The sequence below is a fragment of the Bombus affinis genome, chromosome 1, assembly GCF_024516045.1.
Source record: "Bombus affinis isolate iyBomAffi1 chromosome 1, iyBomAffi1.2, whole genome shotgun sequence".
In the NCBI taxonomy this organism is placed as follows: Eukaryota; Metazoa; Arthropoda; class Insecta; order Hymenoptera; family Apidae; genus Bombus; species Bombus affinis.
Genome location: NC_066344.1, coordinates 1,712,856 through 1,735,407, shown reverse-complemented (window position 1 = coordinate 1,735,407; position 22,552 = coordinate 1,712,856). Strand labels below are relative to the sequence as shown.

Genomic DNA, 22,552 nt, shown 5'->3' with positions numbered 1-22,552 from the left:
TTGTTCGGAACCCGTTGTTATTATAAGTGGGAATATCAGAATTACGTAATAAACTTTATACGTGCATGCAGAAACAACGAATGTTAGTAATACTGCGAGATTATACCAGCAAAGTGTTTTGAATACGTTCTAGCAGAGTTTACATTATACCGTATGATAATGAAATACGTCTTTACTACAAATTTACTATGTTCCATCTATAATCCACATTATTTTCTGTGCATAAACAATTTAAACATTGTTACGACTGTAGCTCATCTTTATCGATAAAGTTTTGCATAAAGCGTAGTTCAAATATAAATATTACGTGTTATTAAATCTACGCTGCTTCCGTGAAATATGATTCTTTGAAACGGTATGTTTCGTAGCTTTTGCCTTTCGAAATTTATTTTTAAGATCTACGACGTAAGGTCGTGACGTCTGGAAAACGAAGAACCCTTAACGAAGTTTGGGAAAATACAGCGTAAGGATGTCCAACGTGCTCAATTTATGATCTCGATGTAACGAACTAATTTCCGAGCTTTCAAAAGCTTCCTTACTTCCGAAATGCTTATCAAGATTCTGCGACTTTTAGGATTAAAAATCGCGGCGTGAGTGACACGAAGAATAAGAAGACCGTATATACTTTCAAGAACATGACTCGACTAAATAAATCCTCGTGCAAATATTACAGCGTAAGGCGACTTAAGAATTCTCCGACCATTTAGTGACAGACCAATTTCGAAGAGGAACATATAAACTTTCACAAGAACAATTAGTTAAATTCTTACTAAGAAATTTCAACAAATTCTGAACCAAACATCGTAAGACGATCTAAGAATTCTGCTATCGTTTATTGCCAGTCCAATTTCGAAGAGAAGCGCGTTAAATAAATTCCGAATAAACCGTGATACAACACGGTCGAACGATTCTGCAACTATCGATTGACGATATAATTTCGAACACATACGAAGTACTCCTCGACGCCTGTGGATTCAACTAAACTTCAAAAAATGGGAGCCAAATAACCCAGAAACCAGCGAAGCTCCTTCAATCTCCGAGACTTCGTGCAACGTTAAAAAAGGAAAAAATATGAATTGATGGTCAAACTAATACGCGGGGAACACGAGGTAACGCAAAAACACGTCCTATCGGGGGCGAGAGTTTAATCCTGACAGCAGTCACGTGAAAATAATTACAGCTCAAAGCTGCGTGGCTCGTTCAGCGCGCGATAAATCAGCGCGCGCAACGGGTGGGCTTAAACGGTTACGTACAGAGCAACCGCGGTAATACAGAAAATTCGTGCTGACATTCCGTCCACCTTTCGTGTAACTCGATCGTTTCCCTTTTATCTATTTACATCTCGTTTAAGCCGGAAACACGTCCAGGTAGCGAATATATAATACACGTATCATGGTACGAAGTTTCGCTTCGGTTTCAAGAACCTTTAAACTTTCAGAAAAGTATCATTCGGTTACTTAAATTCTCGATCAAAAGTTACGATGCAAGAATTTTGCTACCATTCGTTCACAGTCTAATTTCGAAGAATAAGTTCCAATTTCAAAGGCAAAATCTGACCCGTGTAACGTAAAGTTTATAAATAACGGTATAAGGATGCTCACCCTCATGGTCGTAGCCTCACATGGTTCCCCCGTTGCTGAAAAACACCTACAACCCGCGGCGGATCACGAGTCTCGTGCTTGTCACCCATTCGCCATGCCGAAACAACGATTGGTCCTCAACGAAGAACTTCCGTGAACCGATCGACACTTGAACCGAAACGACCCTCTTCTTCACTCTGTCCGAGATTGCGTGTTTCACTTTCACACTGTTAGGCGAAATATTTTGTTTCGCGATTGGAGAAAACTTTTGTCGAAAGTTCGTCACATTGGGACGTTGGACGCAACGAGGAAAGGAAGAGGAAGGAAAAACCGATACGCGACGATGGGACGAACTGCGTCGACGTTTGAACTCGTGTGGTTAAGTTTGTACGACGAAACACTCGAAGATAAAATACGAGAAGAATAGAAGAAGCGTGGTTCGCGACGTCTCGATATGAGAGGTAGTACGAGCCAGACGAGATGCGAGGTCGTGGCCCGGCAGCCGGCGACTGGCTGCTGCTCGAATGCTCGCAAGCTCGCAAGCTCGAACCAGTCGGCCTGGCTAGGCGCAAGCTCCCTACTCAGCCTCCAAAACCCTCCCATGTGAGGCTCCCGATGCCCCTGAATTTCTTCGGCGTATCACCGCGAAAAATGCTGCTGCGCCCTCCGTTACACTCGCTTCTAACCTCCATTGCCACTTGGCCGCGTTCACAATGAGTTTTTGTTACGCCGACCAACCATTCACCCTTTGTCTCCACTTCTATCTGTTCCAACATCTGTGTGGATTAACGCGAACCTTTGCTGAGCATTGGCTCTTTGAGTATGCTGTTTCACAGATAGAACGCGAACGTCGGTTAATTAAGAAACGTTCTCGCCCGTTTAGAAGATTTACAAAGCGCTTTGATCCATCTGTGAAATTAGATTTGGAAGGTACAGGTGAAACGAAGCATTTGTCAGCTTTGAAAATGCTAAGAAATGTCGCTGGTTATGCGCCTCTGTGCAGGGCATATGTTTTGGCGAGCGGGAAAAAATGAGACAGAAGAAGAAGGACGTTATTGTTTGATGGTCGTGAAACGCGTTTCTCTTTTTTGACATCTGCTTTGAAACATGGTTTGAAAATAGGACGTCTCTAAAGATTATGAAACGTACGACACTTTTCACGGTATATACGCGTCTCCTGCTTGCCTTTGTCCCTATTTTCGTGTTCGCGATTTCATTTTTTCCGCGTTGTACTCGCGATTATGGCATTTGTTTAGTAAAATACACGCGTGACATACGACGAGATACGTGGCCTAGAAGAAAAATACACAGATTTTCCGCCAATTGGGCATCGCGAGTACAGGTCACCGATAAGGTTTTTCTCGCGGTCGAACAGAACAACGAGGATACTTTTAAACGCGGGTGCGATCGAAAGGGTGGCAGAGGAAAGAAGAAAGTTGGCCGATGTACAGAGAAACTGCCGATTAAGCTAAACAATTCGCTTCGAATAACCGCGACGTGACTTTAACGTGTTTTAGCGGGAACATCTTGCATAAGTACTCGAGTCGAGTAAGCGGAAGTACTGCCTCGATCGATGCATACGGTTGCGTTTCAGTTTGAATAAAAACGCCGTATAGCACTTTTTAGCATCTTTTTCCAAGTTGCGATCATTTCCGTCCCTCGGATTAGGCTTTATATAATCTCGCAATTGAATTGAAGCAATTAATTTGTGGTTTAAACGACGCATAAATTTGAGGATTTATATTTGTAGAATTTCAAACGTTAGAGGATTTGAATTACGTCTAACGATCACGTTTCATTTGAAATCTCTTTTAACACGAAATGGACCATGATCTTGAAATGCCAAGATTATATCAGCCGCGCGTTAATTATTACTTCTTTAGCGGGATGCGTTCGCTTGAAATTCTCATTATGCTGTATATTATTAAGTCTCGAGCGTGCACGTCGGACGACTTGTACGTGAATCTCGCGTAATTACGAGCGACACTTGCCTTCGTCATTTACGCGTCGCGATCTCGTTTAAACTTTTTTCTTTTTCTGCTGCTGATAACGTCTGGCAACACTTAAATTAAATTTAATATAAAATCTTGTTTAATTACAAGTGAAAGTAAATTAAGTTATGTATTTATCTATATTAAACGTCTTACAGTATTATTTTCAACATTCTCTCTAAAATTCATAGAAACGCGTTTCACGCGAATCCACCCTCACGAAAATTCACTGTTCTCCGCGAGTCATTACATAATTCCAGGGATCCAGTCACGTATCGCCCCTTTGAACGCATTAAATCGCGCTAGAGCGCTATTTATAATAATTATTAAAAGTTTCGTCAGTCCTTTCGGGACATTTGATTCGTCGAATTTTTATCATGACCCGACTCGACTCGAATGTAAGCTCGAGTGATGAGTTTGTGGTTAGTCAGGAACAATTATTGTTCGATAATTGACCGCAAGAAGCTTTAAAGTTCGGTACAGGCAAATGATCCGACGTTGTCGCAGTTTCGCATTGGTCACGTTGTACGATTGGCCAAGTTTATGTTTCTAATGATGCATTGCGTACAAATACATGTACATATGTCACCGTGCCAATAGCCATCGTTGTGTGCAATAGTCTTTCGAGATTCTATACTTCGATCAATTATACGATGCTACACTGCTTTGAAAGAGAAGAAAATCGTTGTTTTATAACAGATATAATACGTTCTGAAACGTTTCTTTTTCTTTCTTAATAAAATTCTTTTCGATGCTATAGTTATTACAAAAACGAAAAAATAGCCTCGTCGATACACGTTTCGAACGCCGAATATTTATTGTTGAATTTTGTGAATTAAACGAAAGATGATTGGTAACTTTGTGCGACTGAGCAAATTTATATTTTCAATAATACAGTGCATCGATCTATTGGCTTGGCAACTAAGTGATTGCGGATTTGGTCAATAACACCTAATGACAAAATGCGCAGTCACTTAGTTTCCAACCAAATATATCTACGAACGATGATTTCGTTAGATATTATTTATATTCGTTATGATTTCGTTAAAGATATTAGGCTCGGTACAAACATATTATGTGGCATCACTGCGACTTCACGCTAACGAGACTCTACGATTATGTTTTATTTTGAGAAATATAAATCTGCCAATTTACAGAGTGCCACCTGAAATCGTAATGACGATACGTCGTTTGTCCACGTCACACCTAATTGCACGCGAAGAAGTCTCTTCGACCAATTTGCGAGATTTAATTAATTTCGTTCGAAACACGAATTTCGTTGTCTCGGGTGATACCAAATTGAGTACACGTCGACAACGAGGAGATTTCTGTCTTCAGATTTTGCGTCTATCCCGTCTAATGACTAATTCCGCGCGACTGCTTTGGTAGACGAGCGTGCTTTCATTGTGTCTGCATCTCGCTGCTATTTAATATTTAACAGCGAGGTAGTGCGGATCTGGGATGGTTGAACGACGTTTGAGACACCAGAGGAATTCAAGCCTCGGTTGCTTGATAAGCAATCTCTTGTATGTTGATAATTAAAGATGTTCGTCAGGCTAAAATTACATATCGAGGGCGGATGTTGAAACATTAGCTAACGGGATACGCGTAACTTTCAATTAAATAGCGTGATATAGCTATCGTGTGTCTTCTCTCATACTTCGGAATTTACAAGAATATCGCGATAGCGTGGATGAAACTTAATAAAATAAAAAATTACGAATGACTGACTATTCTGTAGATAGTGTACGTCTATAGACTTATGGAAAATTTTAATTCACCGAAATATGACGGAATTGTATATCTGAAGAGTAAAATAAATTTTATCTTGAAATAACATATCTTGGAATTAGACTGTGAACGTTCGTGTATTTCTGGAAAATGTGCAAAGTTATACCGAACGTAACATACGAAATGTGCAAAATGAAGTATTCGTTGTTATATTTATAGAATAAAATTATGTTATTGTATTAAGTAGCTTCAGTTGTGTTCATAAAAATGTGAATTTACATGAACATCTCGAATTAAGTGAAAACCCGTGAATACGAATTGAGCAAAGAAATTAAACGGAGAAAATATTTGGTTGGATAATATCGCCGATAGATGTGTAAACCAGCCATGTGTAAACAAATTTATTTCCGGTCATTCGAAAGGGAACGCTAAAAAATCGGGAGATCGAACGTTCAAGGTTCCAATCGATAACCGCGTAACTGGTTGGAACGAGCTCGCAACAAGCGCCATTTGCTTTTTCAAATATCTTCTTTATGCGCCTCGTTCAACCCGAAATCCCTGCATGCGTTTCAATTCTCTCTTCTCAAAAAGTGCGCACACATACTCGATCGATATACCGTTTACACGTCGAAGCAGTAACCCAAATAACGATGGAATTTTGCAATTGCCACGAACTTCGGTCTCTTTTTATTAGTTGGGCATGTTACTCGTTTGCGTTGAGACGCGACGCATAAAAAGCTAGCAATAAAATATGCCACGCTATTATTAACTGAAGTAGATCGATATTATTTAAATTGCAGTCGGTATAACTTCCCAAATACTCAATGTGGAATAATATGCGCGCTACAATGATATCAGACACGTGATCTCTAATCCTTTTACATCTTCTAGCTTTTCTTACGCTTCTTGATATCCAAGAAAACCAAGATTATCTACATCTATGGCGCAATAATAGTTATAAGAACGCAAGAAATAGAATGCTACAGCGCCATTTGGATCATAGTTGGTAGAAATTGAGAGTCGTTGGATCGCTCTTACAATTAGTAGAACTCCAGAGCCAGAACATCTCCTGGTTACTACGTCATATTATCAACGAACCACTCATAGTAGAATCGTCGAGTCATAGAATCATACGTAATGGGTCCTCGTGATTGTTAGGTTATACTCTCAGTAGAAAGGAGCCTAGCATGATAACGTGGTTCTTACTCAAACCTCATGGTTACTAAATTATATCTAGTATCATAAATTCACAGAATCGCTGAATTATGTCTTTTCGCCACAATCTCGGTAAAACTTTGCGGTCTAAGAGTAGTCACAGCGTTTCCAGATTCATTGCTAGTAGCACTTCGATCTTTTCGTGTCAGTATAATCACAGAGACATCGGATCACACCTATCGGGATTACAGAATCGTTAGACTACGTCTATCAGGGTCATGGGATAGTAAGATCACGCCTTGCAGGATCATGGAGTCGCAAGACCGAGTCTATTAGGATTACGTGGTTGTTGGATCACGTCTTCGGGTCGGGTGCTGGCAGCTCTTCGGCTTTAAAGCTTAGGCTTTGGGTAGATTGGTGGTTTATCTTTCTTGCTGTTACTAGACATGCCTTAGCAACCTCGAAATCAAACCATACATCAGTAGTTGGAATCCTATTATAGATTTCAGGACTGTTGCGTGTAATCTTTTGTGTCTTCTTACGTGTGATCCGCTGATCGATGACCTAATATGATCCTGGTGTCTGTAGTCTTACGTGGTTCATATGTGTCCAATATCAATAATCAATGTCTTAGGGATCTTTATGTGTTCCATGTGATCATACGTTTCTGTTTCACGAGTGGTCCAATAATGAATGACTTCATGAGAACGACCGTATGTAGTCGTACTTATTTCACGCGATCATATGTTTCTATCTCATTCATGGTCTAATAATCAATGATGTATGAATTCCATCGTACGTAGTGGTATTTCTTTACTATATGGTTTAATAATCAGTGATCTTAGGATCCCACTGTGCGTAGTCATTACCCGTTTCATGCGATCGCGTGTTTCTGCATCATGAGTGGTCCAAAAATTTCGAGAGTACTTTAGTAATGCGGATGTACTGCTGGGAAAGATCCAACTACACCATGGCTTTGCTAGGCGTGGTCCAGGGAACTGATATTTTTCTTGCATATGTATAATGACCCCGTTACGCTTCAAGTCGTTGTTCTAGTTTCTTCGCGGTTCTGTCGGTGGGTCCAATATCCTCGGAGTGGTTCGTAGCATGATCATGATCCATGACCGCCGTATTACGTTGGTTCATGTCCTACTACTTCATAGTAGTTATTCATATTTGAATTGGACGATTCCGCAATCATGCAATCTGAGTTTTCATAATTTTTGAGTCGCGCCACTTTGGTCCAGTGCCATTGCGTTTTTCTACTTTGGAACTCTCCGTTTCCAAATTTTACGTTTGAATTTTCATATCCAGTATTATTTCATATCCAGTCACGATGATTTCGAATTCGATATTTAGGATTCTGCACGTCTGAGATTTTATCGAGGAAATTTTATTTCATTAAGGTTAGTATGGTGCACCGGTTCTTGGAGAATTGCTAATAGCCATGGAAAATTAGTAACATCGTTGTTCCCTGGTTATCCGGCTAGTAATCAAAAATACATGAAAATATGGCAGATAGCGATGAAATCCTTTTCTTTCGTTATTAACGATCGAAGCGTAATCAAGAGATGTCCGAAGTTGGAACAAAGATCGTTGTTCGAATTTCTTTTAATGACAAATGGTTGTGGTATGTGTGGAAGCATGATTTAGTCTCTATCTCATCCGGACGATAGTTTCGTAAACTCCATTTTCCTTTATCCGCCGTCTTGGCAGATCGGCGATGGCGATGATCGAGGACCAGAGAATATTCGAGAATACCCATTTATCCATCTATCTAGAGAATGGGAAAGAAAGATCAATCGTTGCCACTTTCTTTCTGTTATTCTTATCATGGAAAATAACTGAAACATTATGCCAATGACTAAACATTATATAGCGAGTAGAAGAAAATTCAAAAGTTTAAAAATTACCTAATTATTCGGTCTGGTTGGTATTTTTGTTTGGAAGTGACCAAGCTATTTCTACATTTTCCAGAAAATCCATTTGGTGTTCGTAACGATATACTACATGCACTCTACATAATTCTTTAGCACGACAATCGCTATTGCTGATATACAATTATATATAATATATCAATTTTAAACTTTCTTATTATATGCCAGGATTGTATCGTTCCTATTTTAAGATCATTGCATCTCGATTATTGTCAGATACGACCAGCGAGAACCGTTCTTACTAAACTACTCTTCTAAATGTATTGTCATTCGTTCTCTAACATCGATACATCGCATTCGTAATTTTCATTAAAATAAATACCAAATTTCCCGCAGATCGATATACAAACATTTTTATCCGATTCTTTCTTGCGGCAATTTTTACACCTATCAAGCAACGGAACGAAACGCGCATTACTCTATTTTATCGCGATTGATCTCGGCTCATTTTTCCTACTTTCCGGGTGCCATCCGGATCGCCATATTTCACATACTACTACATCAACTCCGTGTGATCCTCGTATGCGTGACCGAGTAGGTTCACAAGACGGAAAATTAGGATGATTCACAAGCACTCTGGTCTCTGCTATTCGTTTATCTGTCCGGGGAACGAGAGAAAGACGCTTCTCCGGAAGCGAAGGTGGAAGAGATTCGAGCGTGATTCGAAGGGTGGCTGCGGTGCACCGTGCATTCCACCCTCTGTTCGCGTCTGTCAAGCCGGAAGGACATTTTAAAAGTGACGCAAGCCTATTTGTCTGCGGTGACCTCGATGGTGCCGTGACAACGCGCCACACAGTTCTCTTGTTCTATCCACTTTTTCGACGCTTTTCAGGATCTTGGTGTCATTTCGTACCATTCTGTCCCTTCGTGGCAAGGTTTTGCCGCTTGCGGGACTGTAAGAGCGACTCCCCTGCCCTTCCACGCCTTTTTTTCCACCCGTACGATTAATGGTACTCGTTTTCTCTTCGAATCGCTAGAAAAAGAGGAAAGACTCTGCGGGATATCGTTCTTTTTCTCGTGCTGGCTTTGCTGTAATGGACTTATGGTATGAAGAACTTCGCCGCTGGAAATATCACGTGCAAACATAATTTCATTTCGGAGCTGGTGTTATTTTGGCGTATAAGCGGGATATTTTTAAGCCACGTCTTATTTGTTCTTTCTTTCGTTTCATCGTGGATCATGGGTGAAATAATTTTGTCTCGTCGTAAGCTAATCGTAATCGTGTTTGTTCCATCGAAAGAGTAAACCGATTTAGTAAGATTTCCATATTTTATGTATTTTCTTATTTTTATGTATGTATTTTATTTTATGTAATTAACGAAATAAGTGAATATGCTTTCTAGAAATTATGGTCGTGTAAGTCAGCGCTCCGTGTTACTTTAGTTGAGATGAAGTTTTGCATTTATCGTTACAACGAATTTTGTCTATTTATTAAAGTTACGAAAATATATCTTGGCAGAGGAAAGAAGTTGCAACTTAGTTGACTACGCAGCTGCAATGTTCACCTGTAGCAACGTTTCTGTATTCGCTATTAGGAAAATGTACGCTTAAACACTTTTCTAATTCATTCAAAATTCATCCTTTGTCCTGGCTTCTACTATCCTGCTAGATGGCCTTACTGATGAGCCCATTAGCGTATCCCCAATGAATACTTCCTTTCCTTTCCTCTTTCTTCCTTTAATTACCGCAGACTTGTACCATTATGATTCTCAGTCTATAGTATAATAAAAATCGTGAAGATAAACGATGTAAATGTCAGTAGTGATTTCCAATAGAAACAAGAAACACGTTTCTGTTAATTTCAACGTTTACGTCGTTTATCACTCGAAGGCTGTGAATCTTCAAGGCTCACCACCTTTACAAATTCAGGTGGAAAATAGATGGTGAAGAAACGCACATTGAATTAATTAATTTTATTTGTCTGACGATTTAGTTAACGTTTACGATCATAGTTCTATCTAGTGCTAGTCCTGGAAAACTAAGATAAATTATCTAACACATAGCACTAGGGATTTCATGGAGAATACAAGATCATCGAATATTGGAGTTTGAAGATGTTGAGAGTTGAAAAATGAAATGCTGCATTAAGAATTTCAACACTACAGGAAATGGATTTGAATTGGAGAATATTGTGATTATTAAAGAGATGCGCTCTTAAAGAGAAGGAGACTTTAACGACCTTCTAAATCTTATCTACCTTTCTGGTTTATTTATAAATTGAAATTGACTGATAAATATCGTCTCTTACTTCCCGTGACACTTACGTTTTAACTGCCCTGTCAAAAAAAGAAAAAAAAAAACAAGAAAAGGAGAAATATCTTTAAACTCGTCAGATGAAAGTGACGACAGCCGTTGAGCTACACGTATCGAAACCACCTTATCGACTGTTCGAAATAAAAGGTCGATTTCCTGGCGGAAGGAGACCGATTTAATCAAAACGACAATTACCATCGGTGCAGGAGCCCGATATGTTCCGCGACGCGCGATTTTCTCCTTCGAAGACGATTCCTTCTCTCGAGGAAAAAAGAATTCCAAGATAATGGCACGTGACGCGGAATCGAGATCCTTTTATTCGTGCAATCTCCAAGATATGGAACAACCAACGATGCTGTAAGGGATGACTGCGAAAGAGGGTGCAGAAGAGGAGGCGAGATCTCTTGCGGCCTTCCAACCTCCTACTCTGATCGTCAATTTTCATAGATTACTCTTATTTCGTGCGCCTAGGTCCCCATAAACATCCTCATCCATCAAATACACCGGCTTGTGGTATCGTGACTCTCTCAGTCTCTCTCTTTTTCTATATATAATATATATATATATATATATATATATATATATATAACGTTTTAGCGTATATGGAGAATATGACGAACATCGAATATCGATGCTTAATGTTTCGTTTGGAAATCGGATTCGACGAATGCTTCTCGTATCGCGTCAGAGTTCATCGAGAAATACCGAGATGCGTGGAAGATAAAACGACGTTTCCTAAGGGAGAAATTTTCTTTGAGATTTTGTTACGGTGCTCCGGGGGGAAAACGCGAGACAACGTTCAATGTTGGCTTTATGTCTGAATGACGAACTGAAAGCATCAAAACGTGAGATAGGAACAGTAGGGTGTAATTATATTCTTGAAATAGTTACTTCTTTAATTACAGTTACGTTGAAACGAAGATTGTGTTTTTTTGTATAAATTGAACGCGATAGTAGCTACTTACGCAGTAATGAATGAGAGAATCGTATTTGAAATTTTAACTTAAAGTTGTATGAGAAAGTTTGTACTTATATTGTAAATGTAAGAAGGAACAAAGTTGCTTCGGTGCCGTTGTAATTATCAATTCGAACGTAGCTATCGTTAAAAAGGTAGAATTAAAATTTCCTGCTCGCTTTGCGCAATTAACGATCTCCCGATGTACACCCTTTTTCAAAAAGCTGTTTAATTAGGTTTCGAAATTTCTAATGTATTTTCTCAATTCGCTTTATTTTTAAGAGAGATCAGCCGCAAGATAAGTCGTTATTTTATAAGACCTGGTCGTTAACAGACTGATCGGTGAACTTGGAGAATTTCGCGATAGAGAGATGGATCTTTTGGTTGTGCTTCTCCTAGAACCACAATGTCCAAGAAATACGCGACAGGAGATTAAGTCGTTGAGCGAAGACGAAACTTATTGATAGATCGAAATCGAATCTATTCGCACAATGAAAATTGAGCATTGCAGGCTGCCGTGCTGAACTTTAGATACTTTTCCTATTTGCAAGAATTTCTTGATAAAGTGGTCGCGTTAAAGATTAAAATCGAAATTTACCGCATCGATAAATAAAATTAATTGGTAAATTAAATTATTTTAAAATCTACATACTACACCGAGAATGACAAATTTTCGTTGCATTTATTTGCAAGTCAAATATAGCAAATTTAATTTCATGCCGATACTATAAATAAATTGTAAATATGAAAACGATGATGTTCGTACCTATGTATTATATTTTACATTCTGAACTCTAGTATTTCATCTGTATCTTTTAAATTTATTTTCAGCAACAAAGATTTTCCACATAAAATACATCATTTTCATACGTGGGACGCAGTATATATTTGAAATTTCGATTCTTTGGAAATCACAGAATCGTGAAATCTACCCGAAGTGGCGAAATGTTAAAAGCACATACATGTAGTATCGTGGACGAAAGGCCTAAGATATCGGTCGAACCATAAACAATGTCGAGAGCCGAGACGCTGTCGGGTCCATCAATGCGTCGTCGGTCCTTCAAGTGAATAGTTTCGTAAGAAAGGCCTACGTGACCCTGGCCACGGGCTTTCGCGGAATACATGCCTGGTGGGGCTAAGAGAAGACAAAGGGATGCTAGCCCATGGGGTGTTAGTTTATTTGAGAAGTCGTACAGTGGAGCGAGTGCGGAAGCCGGAGAGTGTGAATCGGGAAGTCGAGAGCTGAGTATGATAATAAGACGTACGACAATATTGTAATCAATTCGTTGTTTTGAATGTCATTTGTTAAACCAAAACATCATTACTTGTCCTTTCCTCTAAGATCCATTTAAGTTACTACATACATATACACAACCTTTAGTAGACCTATACACAACCTTTACTCTACCTTTGAGTAGAAAATAAATCCTCAAAGGAGAGTCTCCAACGACGGGATTTTATCTTCTGTTTTACAGTTGCCATTAACTAATCTGGTTCCATTAGATTCGTATATAAATACGAATGTAGTTACTGTTTTACAAGCTCGTCTCTTAAACATTCGGTGTAACAGTCAATTTCGTCCGAGTACGCGTCTTTCGAGGATTACCCTGCATTTTAAACTTTCCCCTAAAATGGTTACTACGCTCGCGGTGATTGTTGTTGCTTGACCTAAGAGCTGAGTAGACTTGATTAGATTACCGAGTGATCTTGAATGTTATACAAGTATGAGACAAGAACTGTGTCGATAAAACTATTTTCTAAAAGAACGTACACAGACAAGATCAACAGGAGACACATAATAGTCGAATAAAATTATTTTCTATTATTTTCTGTCCTTTCTACGTTGTGTTACTTAGAAGAAAATATTATTTAATTCTCACATGTTTCTTATCAATCATTTTTCTATTTGATTTCAGTGTTTGTTACACGTTCAGATTTTTAGAAATTGATGAGTTGGCAATTTTAATTTTCACAAATTAATATGTTTTAATTGAATTTGAAATTTCGAACGCTCTCTTCAGTTTTTACTTTGCTTTGCCTGACATTAATCTCGAAAAAGAACATTCTGAAGGTAATTTACATCGATAAATCTTCTTTATTTGTCAAATTATATATATTACATAAATAAACCTTTATTATTTCCTAATAAAATAAAATGGATGTCAAAATACTACATGTAAGGGAAACCTATGCAAAATCGCATACCTAGGTAAAACACTATATCGTAATTAATATTTTGATATTAATTTAAAAAGTCCTATGATCGTTAGGAAATTGTTTTCTGCCGTATTGAAGTTTGTATCGACAGCATCTTGCTGTAAACGACATAAGTCTTAATGAATCATCGATTTATTGTATTTTATTGTAGTTTTTGGAATTTATCGTATTTTCAAGTATTTCTATCTTATATTCGATCGCATTTGAAGCTGTACTACCGTGTTTTGATAATTGGTAGGTAAATTATATGACAATATTTATTAAGAGCTTCTAATCACATTGTATGTGAAAAATTGTTGTTGGTCATTGTCGTCTTCGCATCTAGTTATAAACAAAAAGTTACGTAAATGGAAAAACCGGTATCTCTTGAATATAAAAATGAATTACTCGCTACTTTCAGAGCGAAAAGAAAGACGATCTTACTTCGAAGTTAGAACAATCCTCAACAGGGAAAAAACAAAAATTGTTGAAGAAAAATGATATCTGCGTATATTACCAGGAAAGATATGGCGCGGGCTGTTTGCAAGAAGCTTGGATACAGCAGAACAGAAGAACTTTATCGTTTTCGATGTTATCTTTGTTAAATTAGATCAGGTATTTTGTGGCTTCACCCACTCTACCAGGGAAGATAGGGAAAAATCGAGGTTTCGCCTTCTTGCTATCTTAAATACTAAAATAGAATTTTTTACTTCTGTTTCTCTTATTTTTTCGTTACGAAAGTATCTAATAGATACAGCCTGGTTCACGCAATTTCTTTTGCTAATAACAAAGTTGATTTCGATACAGGAATTTTGTACACGCTGTATTCCGTATGAAAATAAAAAAAAAATGAGTTCAAATCGATGAAACTTCGTAGTACAGAATTATTACACGACGAAATTCGTCAGTCGGCAGGTAAATTCCATTTACTCGAAAACGTCACGTTATCGAGCAACTGTCGTTCGCATACCGAATTCACGCGTCGCGTATATGGAAACCTTCGAAGAATCTCTCATTAACCTAACCGATAAACGACGTTTTGACGGTAGCAAAGGGCTCTCTGTGTTTGCTTACGTCACTATACCCACGGGAATTACGTTATCCGCATGTACACCTAATAAATGGCTGATCAGATGAATTAGCGTGCTGCAATAACCGCGTAACAAAGCGCGTACGCATAACGAAATGTCACAGCATGAATGCGCAGGAGTCGTTAATTAATCAGCCCTCTAGTCTGCCGCGTATTGGCCTGCTTGAATAAATGCCGCAGCATTGGAATCATCTCACCACTAGGTGATAAATATCTCCGTATTATTCGTTATTCATATAACATGCATATATGCATATAGGGGACGGATTGTGTCGGAAAAGGGAAAATGGAGTCTGGACCAGGACGACCGTGTAGCGATTAATTCGGTATAAATTTACATGTAATAATATTTCCGTTTCACTCCACGGTATGCAACGATTTTTACTCTGACACTAGCGAACGAATATTTTTCGTATCACGTTTACAGGGATACGAGTAAAATTTCGCAGTACGATCGAATATCTATCGTCTATAGAGAGATTTGTACCTTATTTATAGGTTGTTCTTATCGCGTGATCGACAATTTTCGATCGTTCGTCAGAAATTTACTTTGACAAAGGATTAAGGGCTTACGAAGACGAATGATATTGCACTATGAGCGAATGAATGCGATAATGTACTTTTAATCCTCAGCTAATATTTTTCCGTCGTAGCAGATCAATTTTAATTAAACTTCAACAACCAAGTAGATACGAACTAAAACGATTACAAAAAATTAAGTATCTTCGGGGTCACTAGGAAATTCTGACGTCTTATTAAATTTACTCCAAATTGCTATTATCGTTTATAACTCGGTGACACCAGCGGAAGATTAATTCGTGTTTAATGATCTATTACAGAAATGGATACTTGGATAAATAAATGAGCATATCCTGGATATAATTATCTCAGACGACGAAATAATCTGTTTCCCTTAATTGAGAAATATCGATGAAACGGCAGAACGATAGTGGCGATGTTAAGGCATACATTTTATTAATACTACGATAATAAATCGTAAAAGTTTCGTATTTATGTACAGACATTTTTCATAACCAGTTTAATATTCGGAAGCAATATGGAAGAAAGGATACGCGACTTTCAGGAACCGAGTGTCGCGTAACCAGCGAGACGTTCTCGCGAGAAGCTATTTCAATAGCGAAGAAGCGACGTTCCCTTTTGAATCTTACGAGTATCCGTGGAAATCTCGTGATTCCTGTAATTTCTCCGCGAACCTAACCCCGGAGACAAAGAAACGAGGGCAGTGGGCAAGAGGGTTTCCTTTTTCCAGACTTCCAACAAGATTGCGGTTTCAAATACGACTGCCGCTCGTTTCACGCGAAATCACCCGAAATTTGTTCTCGTAGCAACTAACTGGTCCATTACTCGAACGTGTAACGCGCATCCTTCGCTTTTAGAATTTAATCACGATAAAATCTTATCGATAGACCGTGGATTTTTATACGTTTTTATATTTTCATGAACATATGTTGTTACGCCCCGAGGCTCACTATAGGCCGTGTTCCTAACCGTCTGCCTTGGTACTACAGTGTCGCAGACAGATCGTCTTACATGACCGTCGAAATATACACAAAGTAGCGATAAACGCGTAGTTGTTGCCAAACAGCGAGTTCTAGAAACATCGATTCGCCTTCGAACCGTTATTTTATCTACACAAAAAAGGTGGCATACGTGATCATAGGCGCGAACGTTTGCGAGACCCGAGCGTGGTGGGGGTCGTCTCCCAGAGAAGGACAAAATCGAAGGGCAGTCAGTGGCAAATGAGGATTCAAACCGAATGCATCGAGAGGTTCGAAGGAATAAAATCGAGGTAGCTTAGTCAAACGAATACATGGAGAAATATCACAAAGTTGGGTCGAATTACAGTAACAAACTAATTGTATCATCGTTAAATCATTTGTGACGTGTTCATTATAATTTTGCATATTGTTAAATATACAAGTTTACATAAACCCCGTTAATTCAGTGTGACGATCGTTCGAACTACCTCTGTTATCCTAATCGAAACAGGAGAACGACCGATTCGCGGCGTCGATTATCAGAATCGTATCGAGAATCGTAGCGACAATTTACGCCTCTCGCTGTCGCTTTTCCTCGCGATCGCGTCTCCTCACGGACGGCCGTAACATGTGTAAAGAAATGAAATTTAAATAGAAATCGCGTATTACACGCACCGTGTGCACTTTTGTACCTTCGAGTTTCCTATAAAAATTCGAAGTCTACTTTGTGCGATTTATCGCGCGAAGCGGGAACAGTTTGCGAATACCGAAATTTTGAAGTTTTCAAAATCGAGAGAAGAGAAGCGATACGCTGTCGTTTTGATTTCGATATGAACACACAGTGTCTGTTGACGATGACAATAGATTAGCCCGTTTAATTTGTTTTGTATCAGTTTCCAATCAACATAGAACTTTGGTTTACGATGTTGTTCGACACTGGACTAATATTGACGGCGGCGCAACGTTCGCTCGACTGCCGTGCACTTAATTTGCATAATGAAACCGGGTAAAAGGTTTCTCAGAATTAAATAGTCCAGCAATACCGCTTTATTCGATATTCTCGTATCAATTTCATCCTATAATTACGTAATTCGTATAAGGCGCCGATTTTTTTTTCTCTTTTGCTTCTTAATTTTATTTCGATTGGAACACGAAATTACGTGTAATTAAATGGGAAGGTGAAATGGTACTTCTTGTGGAATAACGCCGCGGGGCAGATTCTTGCTGTGACGAGAAAAACACGAAGACGGGAAAACCTTAGAAGCGCAGAAAGGCGAACGGTTAGGTGGCAAATAGAAGGAAGAGCAGAAAGATGAAATATCTCTCGAGGAAATTAAAATGCCAGTCTGACGCGGAAACAGAAACTCCGGTTACTTATTTATTCCATTATAAAAGCTTGTGGTGCTGGTTGCGCAAAAGTGTCTGTATCAGACGGAACACGCTTTTCTCGTTGGCATCGTTTTAAAAATTCGATCTTTAACGTCTCGTTTGGGAATACGATATTAAAAACTATGTTTCCTTTCTTCCTCCTAAAAACGGAGCATTCGCGGATGCCGTAAGCGAACTGTTGCTCGAAAATATGTGTTTTGAAAGCAGCTCGTGAGTAACCTTAGCTGTGAAAATTTATTCGATCATCGAATTTTTATTAAAATTTCAATTTGATTAAGCGTTCGATGTACGATGATATCGAGATATTTGCAAAGAAACGAGAACATTATTACAAACTGTCAACACACACATCCTTGTTTAGTTGTGTCATTATTCTCCGCATTATTAAATTATTCCGTTTTTCATTCTTCCGTCGTCGTATCGCTGTAGTTCAATTAACGCTTGAATTTTCTTTTTGTTTGCTTGATCGTTACCATTCGTCTAAATCGAATTCAATTACTTTCAATAATCAGTTATAAGATAAGCGTGCGAATAAATAATTAACGAAAATATACAACTATTATTACGTTATATCTATTGGATATACTTGTTCCTAAAATGACAAAACACGCTCCATCGGCTAAAAGCAAGAGTAAACAACTGGCACCGAAAACAATATAAACGCGAAGAAATGTTTCAAAAAGAATTGTGTATAGTAAATTTAAGAACAGATATGGGACAAAAACATGCAACGAATCTCTCAGTTCGCGTCCCAATTTGTAGAAAGCTTCTCCGTCGCGTCTCGCAATTTTTTCCTGTTTGACCATCTGATATCCTACATTTTTACATTCTTGACGCCTTATTTGTCGTCGGGAGTTAGCGTCCAGTCGGAGAATGCAACTGAAAAATTGCAGAAACGTCAGCCGCACAAAGCCCGGGTTATTTTCCGGGGGCAGAAGTAACAGGACAGCCTGTGTCCAACAGTGTGGGGCAAAGAATTGATGAAGGAGAGAGAGAGAGAGAGAGAGAGAGAGGCGGGGGTTGGAAAAAGAATTAAAAGTCCTACGTATGTCGTTGGTTTCGCGGCACAAAGGGTTAATGAACAGTCAAGGCAATGATTGAGAGAACCAAGCGAACGAACAATAAAAAAGGAAAAGGCGAGAAAGAACGGTAATGGGACATTTCTCGCGAACCTATGAATTCTTTTTGCTCGAATGCTCGACTGCCGCGTTACTCTAGCGTGCAGCTTCATTTCTTTTGCGTCTATTACGTGTCACGGGGTGTGACGCATCGCGTTTTGAAATTCTTTCCGTTTCTGTACGTCGTGCGACCTGGTTTCATTATTTTTTCTTCCGCTTCGTGGCGGGCGAATCCGAACGCGCCTTGAAAAACAGTTTCCCTCCTCCATTTTCCTTCGCTGGAAAAACATATTTCACGCGTTAAACGAATCTTGCGAGCAAAAATATCCGTAGATTTCCAGAAGAAGGAGAATCTCGTTTGCATCGTGCCATTTTTCTCGGCCGCGATAGACGGAACGATGCTTCTCAGACGTATCGCAGATTTTAAATATTCAACGACGCCTGCAACGAATCACGTTGAATTATGTACGATTAGTTTACTCGGAGAACGTTTCTCGGGCTCGCGTTTATTCAACGATACCATCGATAAAACTACATTTTTACGATCAGCGCGAATCGACTCTCTGTCAAATTTCACTAATCATTCTAAAATCGAATTACATCGAGTACGATAGAACGTTAGTAAAAAAATTGGCCAATAATTCGCTCTTTGATATTTCTCATTTTGATCATCAAATTGGCGTCAGATCATCCCTGACGCCAGTTAATAGAACGATGAAACGTATAGAGTAGAGTTCTCTTTACGGAATATATTTATCCGCGCATGTTACATGCATCGATACACCAACAAACTATCGGAGAGCGATGCGGTGTTTTGTAAAAATATGCGACAAAACGGTGAATTTCATCCGACCATTTTATCCATTTTACGTGAACCGAATATTAAAAAATGGGAAAGGAAAAGCCAAAGAATGAAAAAAAAAAATAAAAAAACATATACATATATATATATATATATATATATATATATATAGAGAGAGAGAGAGAGAGAGAGAGAGAGAGAGGGAGAGATACCGTTTCATCGATGGAAATAGGCCCAAAAACGGGAGATGATAAAGGGATTTATCGGAACGTGGACGGTCATGCTCTATTGGTCAGTTGGACGTTTCCGAATCAGTTTTTCGATTGTTTAATCTACTCGAGCCATTTCACTTCGTCCGCTGCAATCTAAAAGCTTCGCAGGGCCACGTCGGTGTTTATTGATTTCCGAAGTCGACTGCCAGAGCTACTCTTATTATTCGAGACAGAACCGATGGTAAATTCGCGAAGAGGGTGTTAACATCGAATACCCTTCCCGATTCTCAATTATCGTCGCTTTGCCCAACTTTCCGTCCGAGTATCTTCGACCAGGGGAACTAAATCCGCCTCTTTCCTTCTCCATCCAGCCGAACTCGCCGCCCGACCTTCATCGCCCGATAAAACTTTAGGGAATTATTTAAATGCCTCGCACTCGATCGACCACTCTCTGTCGAATCCTGCAGAGTAATCGCGAACCATCCCAAACCCCTGCTACGAATTCAATCATGCGACCTCGCCGTTCGAATTACTTGCCGGTAAAGCGAGACGTCCTTCTTCTGCAAGAAACGACGACTCCCGGATACCTAGACCGGTATCTCTGCTGTTAAATGCACGATCGATTTTACCATTTTAACGTATGCATACCTACCCGTTGCTCGTGTTGCTGTCGATTAAATTTGTCGCTCGGTTTGTTCGTTTTGTCATCGTAAACGAGTGTGCACGAGTGTCTTCGATGAGAACACGGTTTGAGATATTTGAGATTAATCGAATCGACGAGATTCGTCGCTGGTCAATAGATAGTTTTCGATGTAGTTTCTACCGCCTTGTTATTTCTTTGATTTTTCTTAATGCCTCGTAGCCGTTGAATGTAACTTTCGCGTCTTTACATTTCGTGCTAGCGAATAAAGCGATTTAATATTTCTGGTTCTACGAAATTCATAGAGAATTTGACTTTTCAATTGCCACTAACATCTTTATAAAATAGACACACTCGACTTCGCAAACGTATAGAATGTACGCGCATCGTAGTACGTCGAAGTATACAAAATATCCAGAGTAATGAGAGGAATGAGATACGTGAGAAATCTCCATTTTGATGTATTCTTTAATATTTCTGTAATTTTGTTGGAAAAAGTGCGAATTGCCATGAAAATCCGCAATCTGTTGTTCGATAAAATTCTCAACTAACGTTTCTAACACGTAAGAAACGATGCTTCATAGAAAATCGATAACGAGGAAACCACCGAACTTCTGAAACTCCCCACTATATATACATGTATAGCGCGTAAACGCATTTTTCTCGCGTCTATTCGCATCCTCCTTACTTATTTACATTTCGGTACTCGCGATACTTTATTACATACTCGTGCCGTTTTTAAAAGGAGCTTAAGCACCGGTATAGTCATTCTCGAAGTTAATGGTGATCTCAGGTGCGGCGATTGTGCGCTGACTCGAAGAGAACGGCTCCAGGTGGGTCGAAGGTACAGTGTCACGTTAATAGGCTCGCCAGTGTAACTATCGTCGTGGTTGTCTTGCCTCGTTAATTGTCGCAGCCGCTTCGCAATTTATACTTTGCAACTGCATCCGGCCGTCGAAGAAGCGATACTCTCCGTATCGGAACTTTCGTCCAGGAAACGGATACGCCAAGGTTAGTAGCCGCTCCCGGGCGGAGAAAGCGTGATCTTGATTTCTTGAAAGGGAAACCGGTCCGGAGGTTCCCGATTTAATTAACCGAGTCGCTTATCTAAGCGACTGCAACTTTTTACGCGTTCGAGTCCATCGTCTGTACGGCGAAGTTCGCGTCGAATTTTGTATCAAGGTCCTATGTTACGACAGAAATTGTTGAATAAATTTCTTTGGCTTTATTACGGGTCGTACTGTTTCGACCACGCGGTAGATTTTATCCGAATATCCGCTCCGAGTCCTTATCGATGTTCCATTAAGAATCAAATTTATGTTTAGCTTTATCGCGAATTGAAACGAGTTTGGTAAACAGTAGCCGAAATTCAGATAAGCTACAAAACGAGTAGGTATATTTTTGAAGGATTTTATCGTGGATGGTTAATTCGAAATGGTAGATTCTCTGGTTACTTTTTCCGGCATATATTCTCCTATTTTATACTTCAATCTCCGAGTCTTGTGCTAAAATTTACGTTAATTAAGATACGGTCTTGCATTTAGGGCTCGTCGTAGACTCGTTCGTAGACAAAAGACTCGTAAAATGCAGAAACGTAACATAATCCAGACCTAATTCGAATCATTGGTTTTACAGTTACGAACCTTCTACGTTATTCTGCCGTTGAAAGTGCTCAAGTTTCCAGATAGGTTTTATAGTAAGAACCGAAGTAACCGAGATAATCTTTCGCGAGGTTTCTCCGCGAATAGTTATACCGTAGATCAAAGATCGTAAATTTCGCAAAAATGTTGCAATAAGTATGCGTATAACGAAGCGTTTTTAATCGGTTACACTTGAATTTCAAATCAAATGAAACAAAAACGATAATAAAAATGTAAAATGTGAAACGTTGAAATACCATTCGAGGAATTACAAACACTTCGAGCAATCTGCATCTTGACATTTTCTATTTTTTGACTAATTTTAGAAATCGTGCTAGATCGTGAATCTACGTTCGAATACGAT

At 39.1% G+C, this 22,552-nt stretch overlaps 2 protein-coding genes across 4 annotated transcripts in view; one reads left to right on the top strand and one right to left on the bottom strand.

Moving 5' to 3' along the window:
* Positions 1-2,112, bottom strand: part of LOC126915938 (dipeptidase 1-like) — a 235,620-nt gene extending 233,508 nt beyond the window's left edge. The window contains exon 1 of the mRNA XM_050721131.1: positions 1,602-2,112. Within this exon, the coding sequence (XP_050577088.1) occupies positions 1,602-1,607 (6 nt within the window). The 5' untranslated portion in view covers positions 1,608-2,112. The remainder of the gene's footprint in view (positions 1-1,601) is intronic.
* Positions 1-22,552, top strand: part of LOC126915950 (uncharacterized) — a 196,747-nt gene that overhangs the window by 11,274 nt on the left and 162,921 nt on the right. Inside the window, exon 1 of one of the 3 annotated variants that reach the window (XM_050721185.1) lies at positions 16,591-16,698. The exons of 1 other annotated variant lie outside the window; for it this stretch is intronic. The gene's annotated coding sequence lies outside the window, so the exon portion shown is untranslated. Of the gene's footprint in view, positions 1-16,590; positions 16,738-22,552 lie in introns of those variants that run through there. One more of the 3 variants, XM_050721194.1, reaches the window with a different exon arrangement.